At 44.9% G+C, this 15,000-nt stretch overlaps 1 protein-coding gene across 2 annotated transcripts in view; it reads right to left on the bottom strand.

Moving 5' to 3' along the window:
- Positions 1–5,278, bottom strand: part of LOC129838437 (plexin-A4-like) — an 89,842-nt gene extending 84,564 nt beyond the window's left edge. The window contains exon 1 of one of the 2 annotated variants that reach the window (XM_055905383.1): positions 3,829–5,278. In XM_055905383.1, coding sequence (XP_055761358.1) covers positions 3,829–5,082 — 1,254 coding nt within the window. In that variant the 5' untranslated portion in view covers positions 5,083–5,278. The remainder of the gene's footprint in view (positions 1–3,828) is intronic. The other variant, XM_055905384.1, reaches the window with a different exon arrangement.
- Between the last annotated feature and the right edge of the window lie 9,722 nt (positions 5,279–15,000).

The following is a 15,000-nucleotide window of genomic DNA, read 5'->3' as shown; positions in this document are numbered from 1 at the left end:
TAATGTAAAAAGGAAGAGAGGGGTGACATGTGGGAATCATAATGTAAAAAGGAAGAGAGGGGTGACATGTGGGAATCATAATGTAAAAAGGAAGAGAGGGGTGACATGTGGGAATCATACTGTAAAAAGGAAGAGAGGGGTGGCATGTGGGAATCATACTGTAAAAAGGAAGAGAGGGGTGACATGTGGGAATCATACTGTAAAAAGGAAGAGAGGGGTGGTATGTGGGAATCATACTGTAAAAAGGAAGAGAGGGGTGACATGTGGGAATCATACTGTAAAAAGGAAGAGAGGGGTGGTATGTGGGAATCATACTGTAAAAAGGAAGAGAGGGGTGGTATGTGGGAATCATACTGTAAAAAGGAAGAGAGGGGTGGTATGTGGGAATCATACTGTAAAAAGGAAGAGAGGGGTGACATGTGGGAATCATACTGTAAAAAGGAAGAGAGGGGTGGTATGTGGGAATCATACTGTAAAAAGGAAGAGAGGGGTGGTATGTGGGAATCATACTGTAAAAAGGAAGAGAGGGGTGACATGTGGGAATCATACTGTAAAAAGGAAGAGAGGGGTGACATGTGGGAATCATACTGTAAAAAGGAAGAGAGGGGTGGCATGTGGGAATCATACTGTAAAAAGGAAGAGAGGGGTGACATGTGGGAATCATACTGTAAAAAGGAAGAGAGGGGTGGTATGTGGGAATCATACTGTAAAAAGGAAGAGAGGGGTGGTATGTGGGAATCATACTGTAAAAAGGAAGAGAGGGGTGGTATGTGGGAATCATACTGTAAAAAGGAAGAGAGGGGTGGTATGTGGGAATCATACTGTAAAAAGGAAGAGAGGGGTGACATGTGGGAATCATACTGTAAAAAGGAAGAGAGGGGTGACATGTGGGAATCATACTGTAAAAAGGAAGAGAGGGGTGGTATGTGGGAATCATACTGTAAAAAGGAAGAGAGGGGTGACATGTGGGAATCATACTGTAAAAAGGAAGAGAGGGGTGACATGTGGGAATCATACTGTAAAAAGGAAGAGAGGGGTGACATGCTGGAATCATACTGTAAAAAGGAAGAGAGGGGTGGCATGTGGGAATCATACTGTAAAAAGGAAGAGAGGGGTGGCATGTGGGAATCATACTGTAAAAAGGAAGAGAGGGGTGGCATGTGGGAATCATACTGTAAAAAGGAAGAGAGGGGTGGCATGTGGGAATCATACTGTAAAAGGGAAGAGAGGGGTGACATGTGGGAATCATACTGTAAAAAGGAAGAGAGGGGTGACATGTGGGAATCATACTGTAAAAAGGAAGAGAGGGGTGGCATGTGGGAATCATACTGTAAAAAGGAAGAGAGGGGTGGTATGTGGGAATCATACTGTAAAAAGGAAGAGAGGGGTGACATGTGGGAATCATACTGTAAAAGGAAGAGAGGGGTGACATGTGGGAATCATACTGTAAAAAGGAAGAGAGGGGTGGTATGTGGGAATCATACTGTAAAAGGAAGAGAGGGGTGACATGTGGGAATCATACTGTAAAAAGGAAGAGAGGGGTGGTATGTGGGAATCATACTGTAAAAGGAAGAGAGGGGTGGTATGTGGGAATCATACTGTAAAAAGGAAGAGAGGGGTGGCATGTGGGAATCATACTGTAAAAGGAAGAGAGGGGTGACATGTGGGAATCATACTGTAAAAAGGAAGAGAGGGGTGGTATGTGGGAATCATACTGTAAAAGGAAGAGAGGGGTGGTATGTGGGAATCATACTGTAAAAAGGAAGAGAGGGGTGACATGTGGGAATCATACTGTAAAAAGGAAGAGAGGGGTGACATGTGGGAATCATACTGTAAAAAGGAAGAGAGGGGTGGTATGTGGGAATCATACTGTAAAAAGGAAGAGAGGGGTGGTATGTGGGAATCATACTGTAAAAAGGAAGAGAGGGGTGACATGTGGGAATCATACTGTAAAAAGGAAGAGAGGGGTGACATGTGGGAATCATACTGTAAAAGGAAGAGAGGGGTGGTATGTGGGAATCATACTGTAAAAAGGAAGAGAGGGGTGACATGTGGGAATCATACTGTAAAAGGAAGAGAGGGGTGGCATGTGGGAATCATACTGTAAAAAGGAAGAGAGGGGTGACATGTGGGAATCATACTGTAAAAGGAAGAGAGGGGTGACATGTGGGAATCATACTGTAAAAAGGAAGAGAGGGGTGGTATGTGGGAATCATACTGTAAAAGGAAGAGAGGGGTGACATGTGGGAATCATACTGTAAAAAGGAAGAGAGGGGTGGTATGTGGGAATCATACTGTAAAAAGGAAGAGAGGGGTGGCATGTGGGAATCATACTGTAAAAAGGAAGAGAGGGGTGGTATGTGGGAATCATACTGTAAAAGGAAGAGAGGGGTGGCATGTGGGAATCATACTGTAAAAAGGAAGAGAGGGGAATGGGAGAATCATACTGTAAAAAGGAAGAGAGGGGTGACATGTGAGAATCATACTGTAAAAAGGAAGAGAGGGGTGACATGTGGGAATCATACTGTAAAAAGGAAGAGAGGGGTGGCATGTGGGAATCATACTGTAAAAAGGAAGAGAGGGGAATGGGAGAAGCCCTTCCTCTAGACTAAGACTAGACATGTCGTTGCACCGATAGGGACAACTTCCTGTATTTAATCACAGTACAGTCAGACCAGTACAGACTTGTACACACTAGCACAGATCAATGAATGAATGAATTACTCTTTGTGACCGTACAACTTTTGACACTCCTCAAATGAACTGAAAGAGAGGCTCACAAGCACTAACAAGCTCCGAAACGTCTGAGGAATTTGAAGAGAAGCAACGTCATCCATCACTTTAGACCGTTTCCAGAAACATCTATACCGTGAATCAATCACAATGTACCTGCAGATTGCGTGACTTTACACAGCGCCTTTGTCAATCCCATAGTGTAACTGCAGAAACCTTAGAGAACAGTAGAGATAGCAGTGAAGCTCTTCAGACTGAGAGGCGAGCTCCCTGCATTAAGACCCACGGATGGGTTTGTTTACTAGGTAATGTTCAGCACAGCATAGCAGCTGTGGATAACCCTGCCTGACTGCTATTCATGTGGCCGTGACTGCTATTCAGTGAAATGTCCATTTCTCGTTTCTTCAGCTTGTCTGCATTTTATCTGAGGAGGAGCGGTAGCTAATATAAACAAAATACTGTTGCATCACATCAAAGCTCTGCTACTGCTTTGAGAGACACTGATGTAAGATTTAACCTGAAGAGATTAAATGAAATGTGTTACTGAATTGCTAATGCTGCAAAGGAGTGAGGTAAATTATGTTCATTACTTGTAAGTGTGAATTGCCCAACCCTCTAAGACGGATAGAGAAACAGATACCGGAGCTGGTTAACACTTCAAATGAATCCAATGGTGCAGCAGCCCACCCAGAAACATGGCGCCTCTAATACACCTTTAGAGTGAGACACAACTCTCATTATGGTTCTGTTGTGTAGTGTGGGAGATGAGCCTTCACCTATCATTTAGTAGAACAAAATAAATACTCTGTAAATATGCACCTCTTGTTACTACGTGTTTCATTGTCAGAATGTAGAATAGATTTAACACAGTGTTCTAGTTGAATACAGCTCACTTATGAATCTCTACTCTTGTATTCCAGCATTGGTAACGCAAGGAAAATCAGACTGTATTCAACATACTATCCACACTGGCTTGTGGTGAACAAAATTGATGTTGAATGACAAGGTCAATCATCAAGACCTTGATTCGATGGATCAGGTGTGAAAATAGTTGCTTAGTAGTGCTGTGTATGTGTGTGTGTGTTTGGTACTCACAGCGCTGCTGCAGCGGATGTCCTTGACCTTGAGCCAGGCCAGGTCCAGCGTGCCCTCGCCCTTGTAGCACGACTGCAGTCGTTCCTTGATGCGCTCGTTGATCTCGCGCAGGGCGAACACGCACAGCGCTGACTCCTGCGAAGCCTCGCGTGGCCGCCGCTTCTGGCCTTTAGAGAAGATGGTGAATAGGACGTCATCGTCGGGCCCCACACCTAGCGAGCGGCCCAATATGGCACCCGCCTTGGAGAGGTAGGCCGCCTGTAGGAGCCGGTACTCCACGCCGCCCTTCACACAGCCCAGGGGTACCTCCACATACGAGTTAAAGGCTGTGTCGTCTTTACACAGCCGGACTATTTTAGAAGTGTACACCTGTTCTCGCCCCGTGGAGGAGGAGCCGGTGGCCGGCCCGTTCCCCATCTCCGGCTGCAGCGTGAGGAAGTAGACGAAGTTACCCGAGCCAAATCCGTAGACGTAGTAGATGTCGAAGTCAGGCACGATGGTGAACGTGTCTGACGGGATCTTGATCATGGATGCCACAAACTCGTCGTGGAAGACGTAGGCGAACATGCCGTCCTCCTCCGAGTTGCGCGCCAGCTTGCGGCTGGAGATGGTAGGGAAATACTCGGGCTTGCCGTCCACTGCCGTGGCCACAAACAGCTTGTCGGGCGATGAGTCCCCGTACGACACGATGACGCCGAACACCGAACCGCTCTCGTTGACCCCGGACAGATAGTGCTCCTTCTTGTGGAAGGGCTCTCCCAGCTTGAACAGGTCGTCCAGACGGAGGAGTTTACAGATGCCCTGATAGAGACTACCACAGGCTAATAGCCGGTTCTCCCGGTAGTCCATCAGCAGCATCTTGTTGACGTTGTTGGTGAGGGACAGCGGTTCGCTGCAGGGCTGCACAATGCGTGGAGGGTAGCACTTGCGGTTGTCCTCGTCGGGGCCAGTCTCGTGATACACCTGTACGTTTAGGTCGGGGGAGAGTTTGTAGATACGGTTGACCGCTCCCAGGTACACGTTGCCGTTGCGTTCGTCCACGGCCACGTGGTTGAACTTCCACTCGGGGTTCTCAGTGCTGAACGTGCTATAGTCCTCCTCCTCGGCTGTGTCGATGGAGGCAGTGATGATAGTGACGCCATCGGGGGCATGGGGGAGGGGCCTGGAAGCCAACGAGAGAGGGATGGCCAAGGCCAACAGGAAGCAGCATAGGGTAAGACAGGAAGTCCATGTCCTGGTGTGGTGGGACTCCATGGTCCGCGGTGTCAGGGAGGGCTAGAAGGGGCTTGGTCCAGTACTCTCAGCCAATCCGTGATCAGGCCTCTCTTGGGATTGAGGTCATTCTATACCTGGAGAAGAGAAGAGAAATATGAGGTGGGAAACACAAAAAGACAACATTCCTGCATCTACATAAAGAATCTCCATACACATTTATCATACAGAGTATCAGACATATTTATTATACTGAGTAACAGACATATTTATCATACAGAGAACTGCACCAATAAAACGGCAATTAGGCAAGTAGAAGAATGAGAAGAAGGGAGACAGAGAGTCGGAAGTTTACATACACCTTAGCCAAATACATTTAAACTCTGTTTTTCACAATTCCTGACATTTAATCCCAGTAAAAATTCATTGTCTTAGGTCAGTTAGGATCACCACTTTATTTTAAGAATGTGAAATGTCAGAATAATAGGAGAGAGAATAATTTATTTCAGCTTTTATTTATTTCATCACATTCTCAGAGGGTCAGAAGTTTACATACACTCAATTAGTATTTGGTAGCATTGCCTTTAAATTGTTTAACTTGGGTCAAACGTTTTGGGTAGCCTTCCACAAGCTTCCCATAATAAGTTGGGTGAATTTTTGCCCCTTCCTCCTGACAGAGCAGGTGTAACGGAGTCAGGTTTGCAGGCCTAATTACTCGCACAGACTTTTTCAGTTCTGCCCACAAATTCTTTATAGGTTTGAGGTCAGGGCTTTGTGATGGCCACTCCAATACCTTGACTTTGTTGTCCTTAAGCCATTTTTTCACAACTTTGGAAGTATGCTTGGGGTCATTGTTCATTTGGAAGACCCATTTGCGACCAAGCTTTAACTTCCTGACTGATGTCTTGAGATGTTGCTTCAATATATCCACATAAATTTCCATCCTGATGATGCCATCTATTTTGTGAAGTGCACCAGTCTCTCCTGCAGCAAAGCACCCTCACAACATGATGCTGCCACCCCCGTGCTTCACCGTTGGGATGGTGTTTTTCAGCTTCCAAGCCTCCCTCTTTTTCCCCCAAATATAATGATGGTCATTATGGCCAAACAGTTCTATTTTTGTTTCATCAGACCAGAGGACATTTCTCCAAAAAGTACGATCTTTGTCCCCATGTGCAGTTACAAACCATAGTCTGGCTTTTTTATGGCGGTTTTGGAGCAATGGCTTCTTCCTTGCTGAGCGGCCTTTCAGGTTATGTCGATATAGGACTCGATTTACTGTGGATACAGACACTTTTGTGCCTGTTTCCTCCAGCATCTTCACAAGGTCCTTTGTTGTTGTTCTGGCATTGATTTGCACTTTTCGCACCAAAGTACGTTCATCTCTAGGAGACAGAACGCGTCTCCTTCCTGAGCGATATGGAAGCTGTGTGGTCCCATGGTGTTTATACTTGCGTACTGTTGTTTGTACAGATGAACGTGGTACCTTCAGGCGTTTGGAAATTGCTCCCAAGGATGAACCAGACTTGTGGAGGTCTACCATTTTTTTCTGAGGTCTTGGCTGATTTCTTTTGATTTTCCCAGGATGTCAAGCAAAGAGGCACTGAGTTTGAAGGTAGACCTTGAAATACATCCACAGGTACACCTCCAATTGACTCAAATGATGTCAATTAGCCTATCAGAAGCTTCTAATGCCATGACATCATTTTCTGGAATTTTCCAAGCTGTTTAAAGGCACATTCAATTTAGTGTATGTAAACTTCCGACCCACTAGAATTGTGAATTATACAAATGTTGGGAAAATTACTTGTGTAGATGTCCCAACCGACTTGCCAAAACTATAGTTTGTTAACAATAATTTTTTGGAGTGGTTGAAAAACAAGTTTTAATGACTCCAACCTAAGTGTATGTAAACTTCTGACTTCAACTTTACATTATCAAGTCCAAACCTATCTGAACCTTTCAGAGAGAGAAAGAAGACATGAAGCAAGACAGTGAGGGAATGAGAAAGAGGGTATAAAGTCTGAGATCGAGGCCTGCTGGGATGAGTGGAGGACTGTGTGTTCTCAGAGGGCTAATGCATGACCCCGGGGGGTTATCTACAGTCATACACCATCTCTGTGTCTCTGCATGGGCCCAGCCCCTTCACACCCCTCAAAGCCCATCACATCCCTCACAGCCAGGCTGCTCCACTCCTAATTGATTCTCCCCTCAGAGTGTGATTTGCATGCTTTGGTGATTTTTCCCTCTTTTCTCCAGATAGAACTTCCCACCTGCTGACATGGCTAGGAGACATAGTTCTAACACTCTGGCACACACACACACACACACACGCACGTGTGCACACGCACACACACGCACACACGCACGCACCACGCACAACGCACACGCACACACACGCACATGCACACACACACACAACACACAACACACACACACACAACACACAACACACACACACACGCACACGCACACAAACAGTTTATGGGTAGAGGTGGAGCGTGCATACACACACACATACAGACAGAGTTTATGGGCAGAGGTGGAGTAATTAGGAGGAAGTGCTAGTGGTTGCAGAAACAAGCGCCTCATCAGTCCCTGGGTCGTTTGTCAAGCCTCAGCAATATCACACTACTGTTCCTCCTTGCCTATACACACACACAGTACACACACACACACACACACACACACACACACACAGTGCACACACACACACAGTACACACACACACAGTGCACACACACACACAGTACACACACACACACACACACACACACACACACACAGTGCACACACACACACAGTACACACACACACACACACACACAGTGCACACACACACACAGTACACACACACACACACAGTGCACACACACACACACACACACACACACACAGTGCACACACACACACAGTACACACACACACACACAGTGCACACACAGAGATACATATAGAGTATGTTCTGTATGTTTACACGTATAGAAACAAAGGCTACACGGTACACATCCATATTCAATGTACACACACATTCTAAACACACCAAGAGGAAATGAGGAGAGCATTTCCTGTAAACACTGTGGTCCCCTGTGCTTCCAACTGCTCATTAGCTCTCCCCTATGAACAGGTGATCACCTGTGTGGTATCCAGGGTCAGCCTCCACAATACTGCTGACACACACACACACACACACACACACACACACACACACACACACACACACACACACACACACACACACACACACACACACACACACACACACACACACACACACACACACACACACTTTAATTACCCTGATGCTAAACAAGTCTCACATTCACTGCTCTTCATTGTAGCTCTTCATTGTATGATAGTGAGACTGTGTGTGTTCTGTAATGAGTGTGTATACAGTAACTTGGCGGTAATTATAGCTTTGAGTCGTCTGCATCAGCGTTGTACTGTACATCTGGATGTGGGTATTTTCTCCCATTCTTCCTTACAGATGTCTAAGCTCTGTTAGATGAGATGGGGAGTGGCGCTGAACAGCAATCTGTTAGATGAGATGGGGAGTGGCGCTGAACAGCAATCTTCAGGTTTTCCCACATTTTTGTTGTTGTTGTATTCGTTTTCTCGGGAGGAAACGGGAGGCAGGCAAAGGTTGAGTCATGCGCCCTCCGAAACATGAACCAACCGCGCTTCTTATAACCCGCTCGCTTCATCCGGAAGCCAGCAGCACCAATGTGTCAGAGGAAACACCGTTCAACTGACGACCTCCTGCAGATGCCTGGCCCGCCACAAGAAGTCGCTAGAGCGCTATGAGCCAAGTAAATTCCCCCGGGCCAAACCCTCCCCTAACCAGAACTACTGGGCCAATTGTGAGCCACCCTATGGGACTCCCGATCACGTCTGGTTGTGATACAACCCGGGATCGAATCCGGGTCTGTAGTGACGCCTCTAGCACTGCGATGCAGTGCCTTAGACTGCTGCGCCACTCAGGAGGCCCCTTTCCACAGTTTTTCAATGGAATTCAAGTCTGGGCTTTGGCTAGGCCACTCAAGGACTTTCACATGCTTGTTCTGAAGCCATTCCAGCATTGTACATATGTACAGGGACTTCAGAAAGTATTCATACCCCTTGACTTATAAAACATTTGTTACAGCGTGAATTCTATAATGATTGCATATAAAAACAATCTTACCCATCAACACACAATACCCCATAATGACAATGTTTTCTTGATGCAAATGTATTGAACATATCTAATTTACATGAGTATTCAAACCTTTTTGCTATAACACTCTAAATTGAGCTCAGGTGCATCCAATTTCCTTTGATCATCCTTGAGATGTCACTACAACTTGATTGGAGCCCGCCTGTGGCCAATTAAACTGTTTGGACATAGAAAGAAACACACCTGTCTATATAAGGTCCCACAGTTGACAGTGCATGTCAGAGCAGAAACTATACCGTGCAGTCCAAGGAACTGTCTGTAGATCTCTGAGACAGATCCGTGATGAGGCACATATCTGGGGAAGGGTATAACATTTTGCTGTGTGTTGAAAGTTTCCAAGAGCACAGTGGTGTCCATCATTGGGAAATAGAAAAAATATGGAACTACCCAGCCTGCCTAGAGCTGGCTGTCCGACCAAACTGAGCAACCGGGCAAGAAAGACCTTGGTCAGGGAGGTGACCAAGAACCCAATGATCACGCTGACAGAACTACAGAGATCCTTGGCTACGATGGGAGAACCTGACAGAAGGACAACAGTCTCTACAGCACTTCACCAATCTGGGCTTTATGGGAGAGTGGTCCAGACGGAAGCCACTCATGACAGCATGCATGCCATAAGGCAAGAGATTGAGGTCTGATGAGACAAAAATGTAACTCTTTGGCCTGAGTGCAAAGCGCTATGTCTGGAGAAACCAGGCACAGCTCATCACCCGTCTAACACCATCCCTACTGTGAAGCATGGTGGTGGTAGTATCATGCTATGGGGAAGCTTTTCAGTGGCAGGGCCTGGGAGACTGGTAAGAATGGAGGGAACAATGAATGGAGCCAAATACAGGTAAATCATTGATGAGAACCTTGTGCAAACAACCTTAGACTGGGGCATAGATTTACGTTCCAACAGGACAACGGCCCCAAACATACAGCCAAACCAATGCTGAAATGGCTTCAGAACAAGAATGTGAAAGTCCTTCAGTGGCCCAGCCAAAGCCCAGACTTGAATCCTACAGAAAAACTGTTGAAAGACTTGAAGATTGCTGTTCACCGCCACTCCCCATCTAATTTAACAAAGCTTGAGAAAATCATTGCTGTTAAAGTTGCTTCAACAAAGTATTGATTTAAGGGTTGTGAATACGTATGTAAATTAGATATATCTGTATTTCATTTTCGATACATTCGCAAAAGTTACTAAACATGTTTTCACTTTGTCATTATGGGGTATTGTGTGTAGATGGGTGAGAAATTGAAACACAGACACTGTATGAAGGCACTGTAGGATCTTAATTTGAGCCAGTTTGTTACAGCAGGAAAGTAATCCTGTAGCAACAAGAAATGTGAATTATTATGCGCATTATTAATAAATTCACACAAAATCAAGTCTATAAATGTCACGCCCTGACCTTAGAGATCCTTATTATTCTCTATGTTTGGTTAGGTCAGGGTGTGACTCGGGTGGGAAATTCTATGTTTTCTGTTTCTTTGTTTTTGGCCGAGTGTGGTTCCCAATCAGAGGCAGATGTCTATCGTTGTCTCTGATTGGGGATCATACTTAAGCAGCCCTTTTCCCCACATTTAGGTTGTGGGATCTTGTCTTTGTTTGTTACATGTGTTGCACTCCGAAGCTTTACGTTCGTTGTGTTTTTTATTGTTTGTGGAACATTAATAAAGGAAATGTACGCCTACCACGCTGCACCTTGGTCCGGGCATTCTACCACTAACGACGGACGTCACAATAAATGTCATGTGGAAAATAGAAACTTGAGAAGCCCTTTTAACCTTTTACGGCAGTGGGCTAAATCAGGGTCTCTTGGTAGTCCAAAAAATCTACTTTGAAACAAAACTATACACCTCACGCACATGGTTATGGGCTTAGAAAGAAGACACCTGCACCATGTCAGATAAAGAGTTGAAATGTATTACATTTTGAGTTTGCATCCAAATATTACACTGTATATACATCACAGAAGACTGAAATATAAAGAAATATAAAAATCAAATGTTTGATTTAATGTTGATTAATGTCACGGATCCCTCCGGTACTGTTGCTCATTCCGTGCACCAGTTTCGGAGGTCTACGTCACCTGCATCTAGGAACTGAACTGTGTCATTACGCACACCTGGTCCTCATATTCTCACCTGATTAGTAATTGTATAATTTGTTCACCATTGTCTGGTTGATTATTGTTCCAAAGTCCGTTGGTCGTGTGAATACCTGTGCTGTGTTGTTTTGGCTTTCGTGCCGGGTGTATTGTGCAGATGATTACGGGTCTCGTCATTGTACGCTTGTGTATTTATTCGAGGTACTCCTCGCTCTTTTGTTTGGGTTTCAACCCTGTGTTTTGTATATGTGTTTGTTTGGTGTTCGTCCCTGTGCCTTTACACGGCACGCTGTAATTTGGGAAAATAAAAACCCCTATTACGCACTCCCGCGCCTGTCTCCAGATCCCTTTATACCAATGTGGCAATTGAAACTATTAAAAATATGAACAACATTCCACCCATGAGGCCACTAGAGGGCGCTTTGATCATTCCACTGCACGTTTTAAATGTCCTACAACACAGGAAAGTTTTCCTGCAACAGCGTGATCAAATTAAACCTGTACCTCTCGGCTAACAAAATGAATTTCCATGACAATGGACAATAATGTATTGTATCATATAATATTGTATCTTATCTTGTTGTATCCCATTGCCTACACATGTGCATGTATGAGTCAGTGTTAGTCAGGCTGAGCCCACCCCCACTGGGCACAGACGGCAGTTCAACTTCTAGTTTTGATTTACATTTGGTTGAGTTGTCAACTGATGTGAATTCATGTGAAATCAATGAAACAAATGTCACCATGTCATTTAGGTTAACATTGGATGAAAAAAAAAGAAATGTCCTTATGTTGATGACTTTTTCCAATTCCAACCAGTTTTGAACGTTGTTTCAACCTGTTTCTGCCCAGTGGGATTATTTCTCCCACACTGACAGATAAAGTTGAAGTCGGAATTTTACATACACTTAGGTTGGAGTCATTAAAACTCGTTTTTCAACCACTCCACAAATTTCTTGTTAACAAACTATAGTTTTGGCAAGTTGGTTAGGACATCTACTTTGTGCATGACACAAGTAATTTTCCCAACAATTGTTTACAAACAGATTATTTAACTTATAATTCACTGTATCATAATTCCAGTGGGTCAGAAGTTTACATACACTAAATTGACTGTGCCTTTAAACAGCTTGGAAAATTCCAGAAAATTATGTCATGGCTTTAGAAGCATCTGATAGGCTAATTGAGATCATTTGAGTCAATTGGAGGTGTACCTGTGGATGTATTTCAAGGCCTACCTTCAAACTCAGTGCCTCTTTGCTTGACATCATGGGAAAATGAAAATAAATCAGCCAAGACCTCAGATAAAAAATGGTAGACCTCCACAAGTCTGGTTCATCCTTGGGAGCAATTTCCAAACGCCTGAACGTACCACGTTCATCTGTACAAATAATAGTATGCAAGTATAAACACCATGGGACCACGCAGGCGTCATCCTAGACATGAACGTACTTTGGTACGAAAAGAGCAAATCAATCCCAGAACAACAGCAAAGGACCTTGTGAAGATGCTGGAGGAAACAGGTACAAAAGTATCTATATCCACAGTAAAACGAGTCCTATATCGACATAACCTGAAAGGCCGCTCAGCAAGGAAGAAGCCACTGCTCCAAAACCGCCATAAAAAAGCCAGACTACGGTTTGTAACTGCACATGGGGACAAAGATCACACTTTTGGGGGAAATGTCCTCTGGTCTGATAAACAAAAATAGAACTGTTTGGGCATAATGACCATCATTATATTTGGAGGAAAAAGAGGGAGGCTTACAAGTTGAAGAACACCATCCCAACCGTGAATCACGGGGGTGGCAGAATCATGTTGTGGGGATGCTTTGCTGCAGAAGGGACTTGTGCACTTCACAAAATAGATGGTACATGAGAATGGAAAATGATGTGGATATATTGAAGCAACATCTCAAGACATCAGTCAGGAAGTTAAAGCTTGGTCCTAAATGGGTCTTCCAAATGGACAATGACCCCAAGCATACTTCCAAAGTTGTGGCACAATGGCTTAAGGACAACAAAGTCAAGGTATTGGAGTGGCCATCACAAAGCCCTGACCTCAATCCTATAGAACATTTGTGGGCAGAACTGAAAAAGTGTGTGCGAGCAAGTAGACCTACAAACCTGACTCAGTTACACCTGCTCTGTCAGGAGGAATGGCCCAAAATTCACCCAACTTATTGCGGAAGCTTGTGGGAGGTTACCCGAAACGTTTGACCCAAGTTAAACAATTTAAAGGCAATGCTACCAAATCCTAATTGAATGTATGTAAACTTCTGACCCTCTGAGAATGTGATGAAATAAATTTGTAAGTCGCTCTGGATAAGAGCGTCTGCTAAATGACTTAAATGTAAATGTAAATAAAAGCTGAAATAAATCATTCTCTCTACTATTATTCTGGCATTTCACATTCTTAAAATAAAGTGGTGATCCTTACTGACCTAAAACAGGGAATTTTTTACTAGGATTAAATGTCAGGAATTGTGAAAAACTGAGTTTAAATGTATTTGGCTAAGGTGTATGTAAACTTCCGACTTCAACTGTAGCTCCGATCAGACAGCCATTTAGTATCTCCAGGTAAAATCTCCTGGTGAGGAGCAATCATGGAACCTCACCGACTGGGCTGCAATCTGACTACACTCACTCATATTACTGAGAGAAACGAACCAATCAGCCAATGGGTTAACACATTTCAGACAGAGCGATAGAGAGTGTGATGGTGAGATCCAGAGAGAGAGTGGAGGGAGTGAGTGAATGAGTGAGTGAGTGAGTGAGTGAGTGAGTGAGTGAGTGAGGGTGAGCACTCAGAGAGAGTGAGAAAGAGGGTAAGTGAGAGAGAGAGAGATAGAGAAAGAAAGAATAATAATTTAATTTCTCCTTGACAAAGGGAAAGAAGTAGGTGGTCAAAGGAAGCAGTAGGGGAGCAGAGCTGCATGACTGAACGGGCATTGGGCTCTCTGCTTGGACTAAAAATAAAGGCCAGTTGTAATATTAATCTTACACTGGGAGCGGCTGTGAGCTCCCAACTCTAATTTACCAGCGGGGGACAGAGTACCTGGATAACAAAGTGCTCAGCTGGAAATACCTCAACAACTTCATTCAACTGCAAATAGCAACATAGAGAAATAGGGAGGGAGGAAGGGAGGGAGGGAGGGAGGGAGGGAGGGAGGGAGGGAGGGAGGGAGGGAGGGAGGGAGGGAGGGAGGAAGGGAGGGAGGGAGGGAGGGATTGAAGGTGAAATATCACAGAACCTGTAGTGTCGATGGGTACACATATCATCTTGTTCTCTGTAGCAGGTGCAAACGCACGCACGCACGCACGCACGCACGCACGCACACACGCACGCACGCACGCACACACACACACACACACACACACACACACACACACACACACACACACACACACACACACACACACACACACACACACTCACTCACACACACCACACATGCAAACTCTATCCCTCCCCCTCCCCCTCTCTCGCACACACACACTAACACAGAAATAACCCGCTGGCTTTGGCGCCTTCAAGAATGTATGATGATCGTGACCTGAAACCGTCAGTGACATGCAATTATCCTGCTCATCGGGGAAGCTCGTTTAGCTCCTATTTGCATTTGCCTGCTGATCATCACGCGCCATT

Source organism: Salvelinus fontinalis, chromosome 39 (assembly GCF_029448725.1).
Source record: "Salvelinus fontinalis isolate EN_2023a chromosome 39, ASM2944872v1, whole genome shotgun sequence".
NCBI classification, from domain to species: domain Eukaryota; kingdom Metazoa; phylum Chordata; class Actinopteri; order Salmoniformes; family Salmonidae; genus Salvelinus; species Salvelinus fontinalis.
The sequence above is the reverse complement of the archived record's forward strand: the minus strand, read 5'-3'. Positions and strand labels throughout refer to the sequence as shown.